General features: G+C 54.9%; 1 protein-coding gene across 1 annotated transcript in view; it reads right to left on the bottom strand.

Annotated features, from left to right (window-relative positions):
• The window catches only part of FAM178B (family with sequence similarity 178 member B), a 131,660-nt gene that overhangs the window by 51,193 nt on the left and 59,517 nt on the right, over positions 1–20,950 (bottom strand). Inside the window, exons 8-10 of the mRNA XM_075562677.1 lie at positions 18,111–18,129; positions 7,295–7,407; positions 219–312 (exon numbers count right to left, since the gene is read on the bottom strand). Of these exons, the coding sequence (XP_075418792.1) occupies positions 219–312; positions 7,295–7,407; positions 18,111–18,129 (226 nt within the window). The remainder of the gene's footprint in view (positions 1–218; positions 313–7,294; positions 7,408–18,110; positions 18,130–20,950) is intronic.

Raw genomic sequence — 20,950 nt, forward strand, 5'->3', positions numbered from 1 at the left:
TAAGTTCAAGCCCATGCCAGGGCCCCTTGGAGAAATGCCTGGTGATCTTCTTCGGGAAAAAGCTGGCCACGGGAAGTCCTATGGCACCGAGCTGTACTCTGCTACCCTGGGCTCGTCGACTCAGCCTGGACTGACGGCTGGTCCGAACCACGGAACCACCTCCACTTCACGGGTGAGGCACGGGGAGAGCGCCAGGGCCAGCAGGTCGCCCGACTCACCTTACAGATGCAGCTGAGGCTGACGTCTAAGGCCACGTCCCAGGGGGTCGGCTGCCCCTCGCTCCAGCTGAGGCCAGTGTCCCCTTTCAGCACCCTGAGGAAAGGCACGAGCAGAAACAGAATTCAAGGAAGGAAGCCGACATGGACACAAAGGGAGAGGTGAGGCAGAGAGAGGCCCACAGGAGCTCAGGCACAGAGAAGCCATGGATGGGCCACTCCAGTCTCGTGTACTGGCCGTCTGCTGCTGTGTCACAAGCCAACCCAACAGTGGTCTTAAGACGATACACGTTTTTTCTCTCACCGTTCCAAGGGCAAAGAACCGGGGGCGGGGGGGTTGGCTGGGGGTTCTGGCTTTTTCCCCCTCTCTGGTGAGCTTGCTGCCAAGATAGTGGGTGGGGCGGCAGGCCTCCAAGGCTGCTGGGCTGGAGCCTTCTAGAACCTAACCTTGGAAGTGACGTCCAGTTCTGCTGATTTCTCTCCAGCGTGACTGGAGCACAGGAAGGAGTGACCCACCACCGGGAGCTGGCAGGCAGGGCCGGGGCCCGGGTTGTTGGCAGGGGTGGGGTGGGGTTCTGCAGAAGGCTGGCTCTCACACCTTGTTGCTTTAAGTGGACCTCCAGTTTTGGGTATTTGGGGCTCAGAAACCAGAAAATTCGTACTCCCAACACCCCCCAAGGATCTTCCTCCAAACAGTTTGTCCTTTGGTCATCTGGCTCTGGGTGGATCTGTGTATGCCCTGCAGAATCCACCAGGGTGGACGAGAGTTAGGTTCTCAAGTCGGCAGGGAAAAAACGACTCTTGATAACCCCTCCAGAGACATTGTTCGGGGCTCACAGGTGGTCTGCTGACGGGCTCAGTGTGACCCGCCTTCCGCTAGTGATGGCCAGCTCTGGGTGAGCACCAAAGGAAAGTCAGGGCCAGGGCGGTATCAAAGAGTCCCCGCTTTACAGACTAGCACCGCCCTCAGGGCAGCAAGAAGCTCACACAGAGAGGCAGCAGTGGGAAACTGAGTCACGCACCCCATCTCATAGGCTTCCCAAGCATATCTGAGGGGGCTTCGAAAGGATGGTGGGAACCAGGACTGAAGGATAATGGAATTGCCTACATGAACTTTCAGAAACCTCTGTGTATCCTGCGGCCCCCATTACATTGTTCTCTCGCGTAGATCAACCAGACAACCACAGAACACGGCGCTGAGATCTCGGCGACCCACAGCGACCTTAGAGGGCAGAGCAGACCTGCTCCTCTGGGCGTCCCAGACGATCCGTCTTTACAGGAGCAGCCAGCCTCCTCTTGTTTCCCTGGTGCAAACAGTGGGTTCAAATCGCTGACCTTGTGGTTAGCAGCCCAAGGCCTCGCCCACAGCACCCCCACCCCTCCCTGGGCTCCCTCTGAGGTAAACAGTCGGTTTCAGCTACGTGAGCTTCTGACCAGGCTCTTTTCCTGCCTCACCCCCTTCTTCACTCCAGGCCACCAGCTCAGGGTGCTTGCTCGCTGCCAAGGGCTCTGGGTGAATGCCGACTCTGGTGATGACAAGGGCATGGCGACAGTCACAGCCTCCAGAGCAGCCACTTTCCGGGGAAGGGCACTGGGCCCGCAGACTCCAGTGGAGAGTCTTTTACTTCCTGTCCCCAGCGCTGCTCCTCCGAGGAGAGGGCCGTCTCCCAGGCACTCCAGAGGTTGGTGCCAACAACCCAAAGTTGGTGGCCAGGCCAGGCCATTCTGTCAGACCTTCGCATTTCTTTATTCACGCCAGAGAGCGGGAAGGTGGGCGCTCGCCGGCCTGGATGGCACATCTGGGGCACACGCTGGAGGCCTGTGCCTGCATGGGAGGGCCGCCCTGGTTCGGGCCAGCCAGTGGCAGGGCACTGCCTGCAACATGGGTGGAGTGTTCTCAGATTCCCCAAGGGCTGGGCCCACCGCAGAGAGGCTCACTCTTTGTGAGACTGTGCTGCGGAGAGACGGGCTTCCAGATGGCTAGGTGCTCCCAGAGGAGGGAGAAGGCCGGAGAGGTGAGCTGTCTTCTCAGAGTTGGGGAGGGAAAGTGTGAAGGTGAGTGATGAGAACCTTCTCCTACTTGGAGAGGAAGGCTGATCTCGATGGCCGGCTGGCGGGTGAGAGGGAGAGGGAGGAGTGCAGAGCCAGCGCTCCTCCTCGGGTGCAGCAGGCAGGGGGCTCCACTCTAGCAGGCCACATAATGGGCCCTCTATTCTGGGCCTTGCCGCCTAATCACCTGACTGACCCGCTGGCATCTGTGACTGCTATTCTGAGAAGTGGCATCAGCTGATCCCAGCCCTCTACCAGCGCCCCCAGCAAGAGGCCCTCGGCCCAGCCTGCACCCCTCTGCACTCATCAGAAGACAACTGAGTCCAAGGCCTCACCACTGGATTCTACAAACCAAGTGGTTTCATCCATGCCACTTCCTCCAGTTCTGTCTCCTCCGCACAGGGCTGGGCCCCCAGATGGGTGACTCGGTGACTCTGCCCGCCACTCCACAAAAAGCCTTCAAAGGGGCACATCACTGGCACTCAGCAAACAGGCCACACGCTCGGCGGACCAAGAGGCTGCAGGTTCATGCCGGCTTGCAGAAAGGCCTGGCCGTCGACGGGAAGCCCTGCCCACACATGGGCTTGGCCGCAGGGCCCCTGCGCTGCTTCCCTCTTCAGCTGGCCTCCGCCTCCCTGTCCCTGTGGGTTTCCATCAAGGGCGCGGAAGTAGGATGGAGTCACTGTCTGCCTCAGAGTCATGATGCTAAGTTAGCGCCTGGCATCACGGGCACTCTGAACAGAGCGGCAACTGTTCTGGGGGCGCCCAGTGACCACAGCCCCCACTGCCCTGCTTCCTGCTCTGCTGACCTAAACCAGACCCGGCCATTAGGCTCTGCTCAGTCAAGGCCCTTGCCAGGCAGAGGAGCCCATGCTCAGCTAATGGAAGGGGAGAGCGGCACAGTTCTCCTGGGTCAGATTACACTGTCCCAAGACGCCCGGTGATCAGACAGCCTCACACTCGGATGGGCTGCTGTTTCAATGTATTAATTGCCATTTATTTATCTGTTTAGCCTCTGCACAGGGCCAGCAGCACCGGGCTGCCGCCGCCCTTGGGGGCCAGGCCAGCCCTGAGTGTCTGCTGACAAGCAAGCGGCCGGGAGGGTCAGCCAGAGCTCCCAAAGGGCCTAGCGACTCTTCCCAGGTGAGGGCTCATGGCAAACTCGTTCTGCGTAGAGTGGACGGCACACACCGAGCTTTTCACTCAGTGCTCACGGCCACGCGTGGGCGTGTACCTCTTCTTCTGCTCTTTTACCCCTAAACGTCCTCCCCTATATTTCTCTCCCAGCCTCACCCCCAGGCAGGAGTCTTTGTCATCAACAAGTAGGACAGGGGCCGGTCTGCACAGTCCAGGCACGGAAGGGTTGTATCTTTTTATTCCTTGGCCCCACGATGCAGCCCTTTCTGGGTGAACAACACAACCTCCTGACAGCACTTTCATTAACAAGCTGTGCAACCCTACCCCGAAGCACTGTGATTTTTCCATCACTGGAAACCCAGCGCAATCCTCTATCAGCAACAGCCCCTCCTACCTCCCTCTTGCACCTGGTCTCCACTCATAAACTTTGGTGACTATCTATTTGAGAAGGGCCCCGGGGGGTTAGGCATTGGGTTGCTATCCACAAGGTCATAGGTTCAAACCCACCAGCTTCCCCAAGAGAGAAAGATGAGGTTGTCTGCTCCCATAAAGACTTGCCGTTTTGGAAACCCTCCATACTATAGGGTCGCTCTGTGCGTGGACATCTTCCTGAAAGGAAATCAGGAAGCACCAGGTGGTCAGGGACGGCAAGACAAATCTGAGATGAAAAGCACACAGTGAAAGAATTGTCTTTCTCATAGCGACCAGAAAGACAGCACGGTATTTGGGGCCTCACCCCACCATGTCCGGCCTTTGCCATTCCGAGGCCCTGTGGGTGCCCAGGAGGGAGCCCTGGTGGCAATGAGGGTAACACATTGAGCTGCTAAACACAAAGGCAGCAATTTGAATCCACCAGCCATTCTGAGGGAGAAAGATGAGGGTGTCTGCTCCTGTAAAGATTTAAGTTCTTGGAGGAGGGAGGGGGAAAAAAGAGGAGCTGATAGATACCAAAGGCTCAAATAGAAAGAAACTGTTTTTGGAAATGTTGATGGCAATATATATACAAGTGTGCTTACAACTATTGAATTATGGATTATTATAAGATTTGTAAGAGACCCCCCAATAAAATGATTAATAAATAAGTTAATTAATTAAAAACCCCAAACAACAAAAAATTAATTTCTCAGAAACCCAAAGGGGAAATTCTACTCTGGGGGTTTCTGTCGGTCAGAATCAACTCATGTCAGTGGGGTTTTGTGGTCAGTCCCCCAAGAGGAGTCCCCAGAAGCACCTGCTCTGTCAACGGGGCCTGCAATGGAGATATCCTAGAGCCGAGAAGAGGCAGAAGTGGCCAACAAGAGACAATGGGCACAGGACAAGGTGCTGAGCTCACCAGGGGGATAGAGTGAGCAGGCGCATTTGGGGGGGAGGGGCGTGAGCACCAATTAGGTCCCATGCCCAGCAAGCATGTTGGAACCCTGCAGGAGACCGGGTACCTACTACACTGTGCTCTCTGAACCCCTCTGGTGGGCCACACCAGCCCAGGAACCTCACTTCCCACCTGGCCCCCAGCAGATGCCAGTGGGGCATGCAAGACCTGGTTTTCAACTTCTCCAAGGGAGGCTGCCTTTGGGCAGAAAACCCTCCCCGCCGCTGTCCCAGGTGCCTGGGCCATTCCTCTTCAGCCTGGCCTCACAGACTCTGCCAGTGGGGGTGGGGGTGGGTCACCTTCCTGGCCACTAGCTGGGATCCTCAAGGCAGCTTTCTCGATGGGAGAAAGATTCCATGAGCCAGCTCAGGGTGCGGGGCTGGAGGCCAGGGGAGCAGGGGCACGTCTGGGGGTGCCCTGCCCTTAGACAACAGCGCTTCCCCTTCCTCTCACCGGCCTTCTCTGCAGCGGGCACAGCTGCAGGCCTGCCGCATTTAAAGGGCGCTGTTGCCCCTTGCCCCACTGCTGCCTCCACAGTACATTGGCCGTGCAAGCCAGGGCAGGAAGATAGCAGCGGGCGTTCAAAGTTCACGGGGTGGGGACAGGTCCCCAGTGTCACCTCCCATCCATCAAGTTGGCACCTGAGGTTCATCGGAGGTGTGGAAAATGGATCCTGAGACCCCTGGGAGTCCCGGCCAGGCCACCCCCACCCCCACGGGCAATGCTCTTCTGAGTATCATTCTTCTCCCCACTCATCCCCGAGTGTGCTGTGAGCTCCGAATCTGCGGAGAGGAAAGCGGTTGGTTGCTGATGCCAGACACGGAGCTCAGCGGGGCGGGCAGGGCAGGAGCGCGGCAGGCTGGCACATGCGTGGGGTATTTATAGCCGGAGCCAAATGGGGTTTAGTAAGGCTTGGCAGACAATTACTAAATGCAGTCCTGGGACAGGTTCTTAACAAAGGCCTGGCCTCCCCTGCCTGCAGAGGCACATCGGTGGCCGTGGCAGGGGCTCAGCAATGCTTGTCAGAGTTGGGGGCTCCGATATAACATCCTACCCAGGGCTCTAAATACCCAGCCATTGAGTCCATTCTGGCCCATGTCTTACGTCGTAGAACGGAGCCCCACCCACCGCGCTTGTCTTGGCTGTGGGCACTAGATCCTTCTTCTAAGGCACTGCTGGGTCTGCTCCACCAGCCAACCTTTCCTTGGTTAGCAGAGTGCAAACCATTTGCACCACCCAGGACCTATGCCCAGGGTCTCAACACCCTGTTACACCTCAAACCAGCTTCTTAGAGAATCCTCAGGGAAAGGTTCAGATGTGGGACAATTTGTCAATGGAGACTAAGCTATGGAATGCCTCTGTGAGCTTGATCTGTTACCAAAAAACCTCCCCCAAACTCACTGCTGTGGACTTGATTCTGACTCACAGTGACCCTATAGGACGGAGTGGAATGTCCCCATGTCTCTACTCACTGCCACCCAGTGGAGTCATTTCCGACTCACAGCGACCCTGCAGGACGGAGTGGAATGTCCCCATGTCTCTACTCACTGCCACCCAGTGGAGTCATTTCCGACTCACAGTGACCCTGCAGGACGGAGTAGAACTGCCCCTGTGGGTTTCCAAGCTGTAACTCTTCACAGGAACAGACAGCCTCATCTTTCATCCACAGTGCAACTGGTGAGTTTGAACTGCTGACCTTTTGGTTAGAAACTCAGTGCATGACTCACTATACGCTCCTTAAGCTTGAGCTCCCCCACCCACCCACTGCACGAGTTATGTGTGGAATGGCTTGTTCTGAGAGGCTGGAGATGGCGCTTGCGCAAATGAGCACCTTCGCATTTCTTCTCCGGCACCCGCCCAGTGCACAGAGGAGGCACTCGGGACACCAACTGCTGGCTGCTGGCTGCACTTGAGTTGGTTTAGGTGACTGGCAACACGAGAAGCCTGGATCAGACTAACGTGGTTGGAGCTTGTCTTGAAGACACAGGCTGAACGGTCTCGGTTTCACTGGAGACGAGGGGACCCCAGGCGCTCAGAAGACGTAGGTAGAGGAAACAGATGTCAGATTGAGGAGGAAGACGCAGCCATTGGGTCAGTGTGGAGGCATGGTGATTGATACAAACATTGTCCATGGCAAAATACTTATATTCTCAGAATAAGGTGTGGGGGGCGGGGAGGTTACCAACGGGCCATGTGTAGAAGGTGTGTGTTGACCCAGAGCACCATGGAAGCAGGGCCTGGCGGTCTACTGCGGAACGAGCAGCTGCTGAAAACCCCATGGAACATAGTTGTAGGCTGGAGGATTCAACTTAGGGCAGCAGCTACTGGTATCACGGGCATTTTGTGCGCCATCTGTCCTGTGCCCCCTGCCCCTGATGCTAAGCTTCCCAGGGAAGGGCTGGCTATTTGGGTGGGGTTTCCATCAGGACTGACAGACACCAAGAACTCGTGGGCTAGAGTCTGGGAGCAGTGACGGTTGAACGAATGAGCCAACCCAGCCAACCCAGGAAGGGGATGGACTCACCTCCCTTCGTGCAGAGTGGACCCTGGGGGAGGCAGCGCAGAGGCCTGGGCTCCCAAGCCGTGAAACACCTCGAGGATCTCTTGCAAGGTGGGGCACCACACACAAGTGCCCTCCTCCCCTGTCAGGCAGAAGCAAGGGGACAGTCAGAGTGAGGGAAAGGGGACAAGCTACTGCCGGGAAGGGTGCTGCGTTTGGCCATCCCGGGATGGGGTTCTCTGGCCTCACAGGCCCACCTGGGAAATGTCTGCGGGTCTCAGCTCTGAGGACTCTGGTCTCCTGCACTGAACTGCGAGGGGCCCAGGATGATCGCCTCGATTGGACAGGCGAGGGGCCGTGTGTGAGGACGCTGTCCTGCGCCCGATGCTCAGCACTGAGTGAGGTGAAGGAGGGCCGAGTCCAGTCCTGACCTACCCTCACCCTTGCTGTGCCATCTGGGTGTCCCAGGTCTGTCTCCCCGCTGCAGCCTGGGAGGTGAGCTCAGGCGACCACTCTTTCGCGATCAGTATAATGAAGCCCGAAAGGCTGGCGCACGCAGGGCTGTCAGACTGTTAACGAGCATTTTAGGGACCAGGGAAGGAGACACAGCCTTTTCTTCTGCACCAGGGCCCCATCCAGAGGCAGTCGTGTCTGTCTTCTGCTCCCGCTCACCCGTCCACAGCATCCAGCTCATCTGCACACACGGGTCTTGCTCCCCACCCCTTGCATCAGGGCGCAGGCTGGGGGGCGCAGGCTGGGGAGGCAACTCTGTGCGGGTCATCTGGAGCACCCTGAGCCCAGGAAAGTGGCTGACCTGCAGAGGGAGCTGGAAGGGGTCATCGAGGAACAGAATCCAAAGGGAAGCTGACCCACGAGTGAGTACCTGACCAGGGCGGAAACGGAAAACAAGTGGCAGAGGAGTCAGCTAGCAGTGTCTAGAACATCAGTGTCGAGCGGAACAACAGATGCATGATTAGCATCAGAAGTTTGGAAGCCACAGCTTAAAAAACACGTGGGCTTCCCTATTCTGGAGCGTCCTCAGGCCCGACACCTCCAGTCCCCTCACTGTGCCAGGAGGAGGCCTGGTGGCGCAATGGATTGATTATACATGGGGCTGCCAAACCCCAGGCCGGCTGTTCAAATCCACCAGCTGCCCTTCTGGGAAAGAGGTTCCTATAAAGATGTGGTCTCGGAAGCCCTTAAGGAGTTCCTCGCTGTCTTCGGGGTCACACTAGGTGTTGGTGTTGACTCAGAGGTGCATGAGCCAGTTGCTGTCCTAAAGAGACCCTCTCGGGCAGCGCTGCCCCCAGGGTTCCAAGGCCATATCATCCCTACGGCAGCAAGCGGAGAGCCAGGTCTTGTCTCCTGAGCAGCCCCTGGGGGGCTCTGCCAACCTTCCGCTTAGCAGCCGAACACTTAACCACTGAGCTATCAGGGCTCCCTGCCAGGAACCAGGCCTCGTGTTACAGGTGAACCTGTGACCCAGGTGACATTTGTCCTCAAGGAGCGAACTGCCTGGAGGGAGAAGAGCCAGGCAGATAAATAAACCAACGCAGGGCAAAAATATGGAGCCTGCTTCCTAGATCACAGAATAGAGGGACACACCCCACAGAGGGACAGCAGTGACAAAGGCAGGAGGCATGGAATGTCGTGTCCTGTCCAGGGGCCTGAGACAAGGTCAGGACACAATGACACAGAGATCTGAGACAAGCTGCAGAACCCCTGCCAGGAACACTTTCTCAGGCTCATCCCAGAGGCTCCAGCGGCAGGCCGGAAGAGCGAGTGCGCAGAGGGTCTCTGAAACCTGTCCACGGCTGTTTCTCCGGCCAGCATCAAGTGTCTCTCACTGGAAATGTATATGGGTTGGGGCTCACCAAACAAGTAATTAGACTCTCGGAGGAGGGAAACTTTCTTGGTTTTTTTTCCTCTCGGGCAAGTTTACAAGTACGAGAGCGGGTAATGATACCTCTCGCCCGCTTCACGAGCAAGCTGGGAAGAATCAAGCCTGGAGAACACAATGAGTCCCACTCGCAGGGCTGCTGGGGGACCGTGCACGTATGTGCATGCACGCGGGGGCGGGCAGAGAACTTTCCAGGGAGGGGATGGCCTGTGTGGAAAGAGAAAGCCACTGAGGGATAGGCTGGCCCAGCTGGGTGGGAAGGTCCTCACCCTCAGGCTGAGCTCCCCGGGTGCGGTGGTCCTCCCGCTCTCTCCACCTGGACCACACAGGTGCAGCTCTGCTTCAGAGCCCCTTGAGCGATAGCGCCTGGCACTCTCAGCTTCCAGTCTCATGCCTGGCATTTCCCATTTTCTCTGCTCCTACCCAGATATGACTCCACATCACACCACAGCATCGTCACCGGGGCCTATGTGCCAGGGCCAGGTCAGAGGGGGCCTGGGGGCCTCCAGATAGATCTGCTCCCACCAGCGGCCCTGGAGGTTGGTTAAGCGATGCCAACGACGACCGGAAAATACCACCAGAGAGCCATAATTAACACGGCCCGTAAGTAGGCCAGGCCATGTGCTCAGCTTTTCCTGAGCACTGCTTGTCCCAAATGAGGGTTTCGCTGGAAGCCCGACACACAAGAAATCATCCACACGCTGCCGGGGAATCCCTGGTGGCCTGGCTGCCCTGCTCTGCTTCCTCCCTCAGCGCCCCCCCCCAACAGAACACAGCCATCTTCAGTGGTCCCTGGGGGGTGGGCGGCACTCGGGGACACTGGTGCCTTTTAAAATGCCAGCACCGGAAGCATGAGGCATCTGGGCAGCAGCTGATCCCCCACACCGCCCAGCCCTCAGTCTGGAGGCTGGGAGGCCGGAAGCTGCCTTTTAGATTTGCTCTCCTGGGATGGAAATGATGCTGATGCGTGGGGTGGGGGGAGGGGGGAGAAAGTGTGAGATTTCTAGTAAAAGTGACTTTTCCATCTGTGCCCTTGGTTCAGTTCACGTAAGGCCGGCTGGCCCCAGCTCCCGCAGCGCGCACCGTTTGCCTGGAATGGGAAAACCACACACACCAGTGTCTGCCCGGCCCCAGCTCCTCTCCCCCTTGTCCTCGCCCACCAGGCCATCTGAAAGAGGACTTGGGCCTGGTGGGCAAGGTGGCTAAAACAGGGAGCTCATTGGTGAGCATTTCAGGGTTGCTGCCATGGGAGGAGCAGGAGCTCTGGTGGCATAATGGTTATGCGGTCTGTGTGGTCGGCAGTTCGAAACCACCAGCGGCTCCTTGGAAGAAAGACTGGGCTTTCTACTCCTGTGAGTAGTGATGGTCTTGGAAACCCACAGAGGGCCGCTTTGAGTCGGCATGGGCTTGCTGGCAGTGAGCTTGGAGCCACGGGAAGGAGCAAGTAGCACCTGTCTCCCGGGGCCCAGATTCTGGGAAGCCCGTCAGAGAGGGCACAAGTCACAGGAGGAGGCTTGCACGGCATCAGGCCTTGTGGGAGCAAGTTACCCACCCAGCAGATTGAGAGCCTGGCCTAATCCAACCAGGTAGAGCACACTGTGTGGTTGGCTGCCCCATCCATGTGACCCCCAACCCCTGCCCTGTCATCATGATCGAACCCAAGGGGATCTGTGAAGTTTCACTGACTGACTTTCCATCAGTGGTTCATCAGCTCTGTCTTCCTAGTCTGTTTTCAGTCTGCAAGCCCCACTGAAAACCTGGAAGCATCATTACATGACAACAAGCCTCCACTGGCAGGTGGGTGGTGGCTGTGGGTTAGGTGTGCTGGCTGGGATCTGAACCCAGGCCTCCCGCGGGGAAAGAAAGCCCTACCACTAGCCCCACCGCAACATTAACACCCACCCAGGAGACTGTAGTTCTTATCATTCTTGATGCGCCCAACTTCCGGCAGCATTTTGGCAGTGGATCTTAACCCTGTTTCTACAAAACCAGCTGTAGTCCTTTGGCTTCAGTTTTAGTCATCTTGAAATTTTTATTCATCCAACAAAAATTAATGAGTACCAGGGGCTGCTCTCCAGGCTGGGACCCTGCAGTGAACCAGCAAAGCCCCTGCTCTCCTGAGGCAACAGTTGGCGGGAGAGGAAGATGACAGATGGACAGACAGGAAATGATGTTGGGAGGCACAGGTGGCATGAGGAGGGCGGAGGCAGAGCCCACAGCAGCATAGGCAGGACTCGGGAGCCCACCCCAGGTTAAGCAGGGAAGGCTGCAGACCCAGGAAGAGCTACAGGGGCCTGAGGCCAAAGTGCCTTTCCTTGTTTCCCTGGGCCGTGTGAACACCCAGCTGCTAACCCAAAGGCTGCCAGTTCAAGTCCACGCCAGAGCTCCTCAGAAGAGCTGCCTGGCCACCTTCCAGAAAGACAGTCACTGGGAGTCTGTGGGTACAGGGCTCCCAGCCACTGGGAGCCTGTGATGCATGTGGGCCACCAGGAATCCTGGCTGGCTTCCTGGCGATGGGTTCAAGACTCCAGGTTGCTGGAGCCAGGCATAAGGTCCTGGAGAGGGGTTGACGCTAAGAGGTCACAGTGGGAGGTCACAGTGGGTCAGACCCGCAGGCTTGGCTTGCTGACTGATGTCTGTGACCAGGAGTAACATCACATACACGTGCATGGTGAAAAGAGGAAATCCTACCAAGGCAAACCTTTCACAACATGCAGTTTCATCGTCTTCACCCGAGTGCCGCCCTCTCCACCCACTGGGCTGCGGGGAGGGGCTCCGATACATTCTCACAGGCATACTACTCGTGGTCTCTCCCCTGCCCTGGCTTTGTCTCCAGACCTTTCTACCTACGTCTTTTTGAAAACTTGCTTTTGTTCCTGCTCGGTCTGCCACCACCTCCACTGGCCCTTGCATGCCTCACTTTCTCCCCAGGGCCCCTGGACCAGAGGCCCTCCCAGTGGGATTCACGCAACCCCCTCAGCCCACATCACTTCCCTCCTGGAACGCACTGTCGCGATAGCCCTCTGCCCACCTGTTCATGTGCGTGTGTGGGTTACGTGAGGCCGTCCTCCGGCCACCTCCCCTTTCAACTCGCTCAACTGCCTGGTATCACAGAACACCGCAGCACCACCGAGCACTTGAGGCTCTCCTGTGTACAGCAGGGCCGCCCTGTGCCAACTAGGAAACCACTTGTAGCTGCTAGAATGAGAATCCTACCCTCCCCTGTGGCGCCCCACCCCAACAACAACAAGAAGAAACTCGCTGTATTGAGTTGATTCTGACTCACAGCAACCGTAGAGGGTAGAGGAGAACTGTCCCTGTGGATTTCGGGGGGCTGCAATAACAAGAGCACCATGTCAACCCCTAAACCTAGTTTGAAGACTGAGACTTCTTTTTTCTCAGATGAGAAACAAGTTCAGAAGCAGGTGTCCACAGCCTGTGGTGGTGGAATACTGGGGGCCGTCTTCCTGCTCCCTCTTCCTGTCGGCCCAGGGGGGCTGCCGGTGGACCAGCTCGTACATGAGTATTCCAGGGAGCCACCGCCTCACTTCGACACTTCAGGGCATAGACTTGGGCCGTTTTAATGACGATAAACACATCAAGCATCTCCAGCAAAGCATATACAAAGTCAATTTCTACATAAGAGGGGGTACCCTCCAAAAAACCCAATGCTCATTTGTTTTCTTGCTGTGATGGGGATAGTGCCTTTGGAGTTCCTTCCACCAGGTCAGACTGTTAATCAAGCTTTCTATTTAGAGGTTCTGAAAAGACTGCATAACAGTGTGCCACAAAAAAGGGCCTGATCTGTGGCCGACGGGGGACTGGTTTTGCCACAACGATGCACCTGCTCACGCAGGCATCTCAGTGGCACAGTTTTGGACATAAAACAGCATGCCTCTCTTGTCCCACGCAACTGACCCACCTGACCTTGCTCCGTGAGACTTCCTTTTGTTTCCAAGAATGAAGAAGGACATGAAAGGACAGGTAGTTGAGGACATAGAAGAGGTAAAGAAAAACACCGGGGAGGTGCTGTCAGCCATCCAAACAGATGACTCTGAAAAAATGTTTCCAGGAATGGAATCGCAGATTTGACGAATGTATTCAGTGTAATGGAGGGTACTTTGAAGGTGATACGGTTGTTTTGTTAAAAAAAAAATAGCTTTGAAATAAAAATAATAAATATAATTTATTAAGGCTTCATGAGGATGGCAGGGTGGGGCAGGGGAAAGAAATAAGAGGAGCTGATATCAAGGGGCTCAAGTAGAAAAAATGTTTTGAAAAAGATGATGGATTGTTATAATATCTGTTTCAGTGTCCCCACTAAAATGATCCATTAAAAAGAAAAGATTTAAAACCTCTGGCACGGGTGGGGATTCTATTTGGGGGGGGGCAGTACCGAATTTATATGGAATTCGGTGACGCTGGCTGCATTCTTTAAGCGGTGAAACCCTTTTTATTCCCCTTTTCCAATGATTCCGCTACCATCCACACACATGCAGTGTCATCTAGGCAAAAGCTCCCTGTTCAGATATCAAGTGTAATGCAAGTCATGAGACGTACAGAACCAAAGGGTCCAAATGGACTGACAGACCTCACAAACATCAGTCTCCCCACCCGAGAACACAAGAACTCCATGGGGCCCAGCGATGGCTACCACCTGCTCTGAAAAGGATTGCACTGGAAGGTGCTGGTGGAGTGGGAGACAGGTGTGGGTCACAGCTCAAAACCACGAAGGAGACCAGGATAGAGGCTGATGGGACCCCGAAACCATGTAGCCCTTAGTCGCCCTTCCGGGCTGGGGCTGAACTCACGCCCATGTTGGAATAATCAACCACTTGGCCATCAAAAGGGCAGCATCAGCCAAGGACAAAGTTTCCAGGGTTAGGAACGGAGGAGGAATAAGAAACATGAAACACCGGGAAGAGGAACTGGGATAAAGGACGGGACACTGGAGGATGACAATGCAGGAGAGGCGTATTCATGATTTAATGTCAAATGGTCCCTCTGCTCTGTAAGCCTTCACCTTAATTCACAATAAAAGTTAAAAAAAAAAAAAAAGCCAACCACACGGCCCCGTTTCCCCTCCCTCTCAAATTCGGAGGAAGCCTTGGTGGGGCAGTGAATTCAGCACTGGGGCTCCCCTGCAGGAGAGGCAGTACTCCGGGAAGACTGGCAGTCTTGGGAACTCCCAGGGGAGGCTGTCCTATCAGGCCTCCACCAGTCAGAACGGATGCCATGCCAGTGTGTTTGGATGGTGGTTCTCTCAGCCCTGGCGAGCACGAATTGCTTATTCTATATCCTATCTGTCCTTCTGTGATTGACTGTGGTCAGCATGTCCCCGGAACGCATTCAGACGTCCTTTATCTAAGTCACATTCCATTGTAAAGGTGGGGGAGGGGCTTCAGAAACTTTGTGGGAAAATTCCATGATCCTTGCATCCCGTTTTCCCACAGACTCATGGAAGCCCGCGTGCGTGCACGCCACATGGTTTTGCGTCCGAGGGACCTTTTGGCTGCCACCCTCCACCTTGTGGCGATCGTGAATAGCGCTGCCATGCACTGGAGGACGTCAGTCCACCCAGGGCGCTGCTTTCAGACTTTGGGGATTGATCTCAGGGGGCTGCTTTCAGAGGTCTCTGGGTGACGTCTCCCCTGTGTGACAGAGCCAAAGGGCTCCTCAGGGTTGTCCCTGAATAGAGCCCCCAACCCACCCCAGCTTCTCTCTCATTTTGCATGTCCCACCCTGAGACTTTGGGGGATGTTCCTGACCTCCAGGATAAAAATGGAATGGAAGAGAAGGCTCTGCCCCACATGCCTGGCCAGTGTGAGCTTAGTGACACACCAGAGGGGTCCAGCTGGTGCTGGCCTTAGTCTGAGGCCAGGGCTCACTTGCTGGTCAAGAAAGCAGCTGAGAATCCAGCGGGCAGCTCTCAGACTTGTGCGCACAGGAAGCCCTGGGAGTTCTGCATCTGGGTGATCTCCGCGTGGTATCAAGCTTCTCCAGTGGGTCTTTGCTTTGCTTCGGTCTGAGCGGCTACTTTAAATTACAGACGTGGCTGGCTTCAGGTCCACCCTGTAGTGATCACTGCACAGAAGTACCCATCCCATGAACCAAACCAAGTTCTCTGCCATCGGGTTGATTCTGATTTAAGGAGACCCTGTAGGACCCTGCAGGCCACCTGTACTCACTGGTTACGGCCCCACCGGCAGGCAGGCAGGCAGGCAGGAAGAAGTGCTCACCAAGTTGAAATCAACTAAATTTACTTTCTTCCTCACTTGAAAAGGTAGCGGAGAGGGAGGGGAAAAAAGAGGACTTGATGCCAAGGGCTTGTGGAGAGCAAATGCTTTGAAAATGATGAGGGCAAAGAATGTACAGATGTGCTTTATTCAATTGATGTGTGTATGGATTATAATAAGAGATGTATGAGTCCCTAATAAAATGTTAAAAAATAATAAAGCATGCACGAATTAAAAAAAAAAAAAAGGAAGCGCAGAGTCCTGAAGTCGAGGTGGGATGAGCCCTGCCATGCCTGGGCCTCCTTCCACCCCACTAAGAGAGTCATGCATGCAGCCAAAGACCTCACAGCCTGGTGAGTCTCAGGCCTGGCAGCGCACCAGTCTCTCCTCCGGAGCTTTCACAACTGCTCTCAGCGCCTCCCAGGACGCAAACCCCATTTGAGTCTTACTTTCTGCCAGGAGAGCCGGGGAAGGCGCAATGGGGTGTACTCAAACTCACCGCCACCGAGTCTGGTTGGGACTCAGAGCAGAGTCATGGGTTATGCACTGGGCGGCTCACCGCAAGGTCAGCACTTAGAGCCCACCAGCTGCTCTGGGGGAGAAAGATGAGGCTTTCTGCTCCCATCAAGATTTACAGCTTGGGAAACCCAACTGGGCAGTTCTACTCTGCCCTGTAGGGCCATTGCGAACTACAAGTGGTGCTTTAGTGATGGAGTTCTTACCTTCCCTGTGGCAGACCCAGGCTCAATTCCTGCCCAGTGCCCTTTCATGCAGGCCCCCCAGCCCCCCAACGTCCCGTCAGTGGAAGCTTGCGAGCCGTTGTGCTGCTGACATGCTGCGTAGATTTCAGTGGGGCTTCCACACGACGGTGGGCTGGGGACAAAGGCCTAGCGACCTATGTTTGAAAACCAGTGGGCATAGTGGATCCTGGCACGGTGCAGGGCTGGGAGGCATAGTAGACCATTGCGCCTGCCTGGGGAAAGAGGAGGGATCTGCTGCTATGGAGAGTTACTGTGGTGGAAGCCCAGCAGCCCAGCGGACAGACAGTTCCCCCGCCCTACAGGGGAGCTCTGAGTCAGTCGACTTGGAGGCTGGGAGAGTGAGTTCCATAGCCACTGGCTAATGAGCTGTCCTGTCCTGAGGCCCCGGCTGAAGACAGGCCCTCTGAGGAGGACACTGCCCAGAGACTGAGCTGAGGCCCAGTTAAGAGGTTGTTGGGCAGGTGGGGTGGCAGGAGAAAGAGCCTGAGGACAGTTATTGTTAGGTGTCAGTCAATTGGATCCCACTCATGGAGACCCCACTTGACAAAGGGCTTCCTTGTTGGCCTGTGGTGACAGTCAGATCATTTGTGTCAAGCCCCAGGCTCCGTGCCTGACACAAAGTAAGCTCTCTAGAACTGTTGCCTATTCTTTCCCATCAAATTACCTTTTTTGATCCTCCTCCTCCTCCTCCTCTTCATCCTGTTTTAGAAACAGGGATTGATTGTGAACTTGAATGGCTGTTATTGTTGCTGTCTATAACAGGCGATGCTGGAGGGCCTCATCAAGCCCAGCCAACGAGGGCTCTGAGGATGCGGCCTGCAGGCTGTCTCGGGCGTTTCCCGTCCCTGGGTGTTGGGTCCACACAGCACCCACACGGTCTCAGTGCAAGAGTGACGAGGTCATGCTGGGGTGGCAGGTGGACCTGGGACCCTGGCCTGCCGCTCTGAAACCATTTCCTGCTCTCTAGAGGGAGGTGACGCGCCCGCCCTGCAAAGCAGCGGCCTGACGGGCACTCCGCACGGGGACAGTCAGGTCCAAGGCCTGGGCATACGTGGGCACATCCTCATCGCACTGAGCTTTGCTTCACTGCGTTTCACAGGCCCACGGGCGCATCTCTGCAACAGCACGTGTTCTCTGCGTGTCGGCGTCACGCTCTGGTGATTCGCCGAGAGCCCACAGTCCCTCCGAAGGCTCTTGCACCCTTGGCGAGCTTTCTGTGCTCTGGGCAGCAGCGTCGCTGTGCTGTTGCAGTGGTCCTTGTTAACACTCTGTGATCTGAGAGGGAGATTTCGTTGTCATGAGTCCATACGCGTCCGATCGGAAGATGTGTGCAGACAGACGTGCAGCTCCATGTCCGTCTGAGCGGTGACCGCATGACTTCCTCTTTTTGCAGGACTTCTTTCTGTCTCGGTCACCTGGTTTTCCTGGTTCCTGTTGTACTGGAGGGGTGGGTGGAGATGGAACCAAAGATCCAATAACAGCCTCCTGACAGTTTACCTGGGTTGCTGTGGACAGCAGGATAAAAGATGTCCCTGCCTATGAAAAACTGTCCCAATGCTACCTTGAATATCTTCAGGATGTAGCCTCAAGAACAGGAACTGAAAGTACAAAGCTGTGTGGTGAAGGCTTATTTGTAGTTTATGGGATTGGGAGTTTTCTTGCTAAACAACTTGGGGGTGGGGAGGGTTCAGTCATAAGGAGCTTTGTTGATTTCCTCTACCCTTCTGCTCTAACTACAAACCCTAACTTAAAAAAATTAATGTATTTTATTGTCCATTTCCCTTCAGACTATTTTTCAAGTTATTTCTTTTTAAAAAATGTGTTATTAATTGGGAGTGAATACATCTGTCGTATCATTCCATAGATCAATCACGTCAAGCAGGATTGTACACTTGGTTCCACAATCACTTTCCAAGCATACTTTTCTTCCTGGATTCTTTGACATCATCTTCCTTAAACAGGCTGCCCCCCTCCCCCCGCCAAACCCGGGGAGTCCCTATTCTACTATAGGTTCATCAATCCTCGGTTTCATTTACCGAAAAATTAAAAAACATATAACACAATTTCAAGAGGGTGGCCCCAATGACATAGCACCTCTGAGATACCCCTGTTATAATAACAGTGCCGATCTGACTGGCTGGATTTCCAAATATTGGTACAAATAACAAAAAGAATATCCATTTTACCTTTAAAAAGAAAACACGTCTCTACAGAAGATAGGCAAATAGCCAACAAGTACCTGACAAGATGCTTAACACCCTTAGTCATTAAAACACAGAAAGCCAGGTGTTGGGTCAACTCCACTTCCTGGGACCCTGTGTGGGTCAGAGGAGAAGCGTCTGATGGCTGACTTTTCAGAAGCAAATGGCAGGCGTTTCTTCTACGGCAACGTGGGCTGGACTCGAACTGCCAGGCCCGGGGTTAGCAGTCAAGAGCGTGAGCTGTTTGCAGCCCTCAAGGTCTCAGTTGGGAAAGGCACAGACTGCAGAGATGCTATCTCACAACTCGATCGCAGAGAGCTGCACTCCGGAGGCCTCTGCGAACAAGAGTTGGTCAGCGTGCGCAGTGTGGGCTGTCCCGACAGTGCTGCTGGGGATGTGCAACAGGGCAGCCACTTTGGAAAACAGCCTGGCAATTTCTCAAAGGCTTAAGCTTACAGTTATCACATTACTTCCACTCCTAGGCAGATCCACAAAAACACTGGAAACAGATACACAGATGCTTATTCAAGAATGTTTGTGCAGCTCTAGGGATCATAAAAATGTGGAAAAAAGGCCCAAATGTCCATTAGCAAATAAACGGGTAAACAAAATGTGGCACACACATAAATAATAAAGCCATAAGAAGGAATAAAGCACTGAAATGCTACAATGTAGCTGAACCCCCCAAACATTACATTTTGCTAAATGAGATGCCAAGAAAAAAAAAACCCAACAAATAATCCAATTAAAAAGTGACTAAAGGGCATGAATACAAAGTTCACCAAAAATGACATCCAAGTGGCTGACAAACATGATAAAGCGCTCACGAGTATTAGCCACGCGGGAGATGCAAATCACAATAAGGATGCGCTATCACCTTACGTGGACAATGGCGGCCAATCAAAAGCAAGAGAAAGCAGCCAATGCCGGCGAAGGGGCAGAGCTGGGCCTCTCAGACATTGCTGGTGAGTCTGTCAACATGGACAACCACTGTAGAGACCGAGATGGCGCCCCCCTCCCCCCCACCAGGAACTCGGAAGCGACATGCCATACACATCAGCAATGCCTCTGCTGGCTAGGTGTCCTGGAACAGCCATGTGCCCCCCACCCCAGGGTCATCGCAGCACGTTCACAACAGTAAGAAGTTGGAAAGGGCCCAAATGCACCTCAGTGCAAGACTGGAGAAAGACACTTGGATACCTAACACACAGGGGAATATTATGCATCGCTAAAAAACCACGAGGAAGCCACGGAATGTCTCTGGACACGGACGGGCCTAGAGAACAATACCGCGTGCCAATACTGTCTGAGGCCACGGCGATAAGGCTAACCTAACAGAGATTGCACACCAACGGGAGGAGACTGCAGGTTCTCAAGGGAGGGAGGCCAAGGGACAAGGGCAGGAGGATGAAGCCACGAGCTAGAAGCAGGCTGACAGATCCTGACTCGGGGGAAAGGAGGATGGAGGTCCGTAAGAGGAAGAAGAGAAATCAGGGGTGGGGGTGGGGGTGGGGTCAAGTACGGAGGCAGTTTGAGCTGCTGAACGCAGAGGCGATGGCCTGAAATGTATCCTCCATTCCCCTTCCTAATGCAGTAAATACAATTGAATTTAAACGGTCCCGTATTATCCGATGCCGTGTATAGGAAATAGCTGGACTCGGCAAGCCCGTCCATGGTTAGCCGTGAGGGAGGATGCATGCGGTGTCTGCTGCGGGCCCTCCGTCCTTGCGTCTCTGGTCAGGGTTGCTTAGAGGCAAGGATGGCGAGACTTTGTCTTACACACTTTGGACATGTTGTCAGGAGAGACTGGTACCTGGAAGAGGACATCATCTTGGGTAAAGTCGAGGGGCGGCGGCCCTCCAGGACATGCACTGACCGCGACCCCACGCAACAATGCGTCCACGCAGAGGAACGACTGTGAGGGCGGCCCGGGACCCAGCAGTGTTTCCTCCTGGGTGCACGAGGTTGCTCTGGGAGGGAACCGAGCTGAAGGCGCCTAACCATGACGGAGCTCTGTGGCTTGTCTTCGTTTCCAAGTGCTGCTGAAACAGAGGCGCAACAAGTAAGTGGCTTTCAGCCACAGCGATGTCTTTTCTCACCGTGAGGGAGGCTACAAGTCTGAATTCTCGGCTCCGGTGCAAGGAACAGGCTGTGTGTCCTGCCTCTTTGGAGCTTCTGTCCCTCAGTTCCTTGGTGATCTCGCTGGCACCAGTAATTCTCCAGTTGCCTTTGCCTCGGTGCCTAGTTTGCCCCTCTGCCTCTCAAAACCGAGTGGCTGAAAGCACACAATACAGAGATATGGCCTCTGAACAGCAGACGGAAAGAAGCCATTCCCAAATGGAAGCACACGGACTGCTTAGGACGTGCGGCACACGCCAATCAATCCCTAAGGAGGTTTCTTTGGGGCGAGGGCAATGTAGAAGGGATTAGACCAGTGGTTCTCAGCCTTCCTCATGCCGCCACCCTTGAATACAGCTCCTCATGTTGTGGTGACCCCCAACCATAACATTATTTTCGTTGCTACTTCATCACTGTCATTTTGCTACTGTTAGGAATCGGGCGACCCCTGTGACAGGGTGGTT

This window comes from Tenrec ecaudatus, chromosome 11 (genome assembly GCF_050624435.1).
Source record: "Tenrec ecaudatus isolate mTenEca1 chromosome 11, mTenEca1.hap1, whole genome shotgun sequence".
NCBI classification, from domain to species: Eukaryota; Metazoa; Chordata; class Mammalia; order Afrosoricida; family Tenrecidae; genus Tenrec; species Tenrec ecaudatus.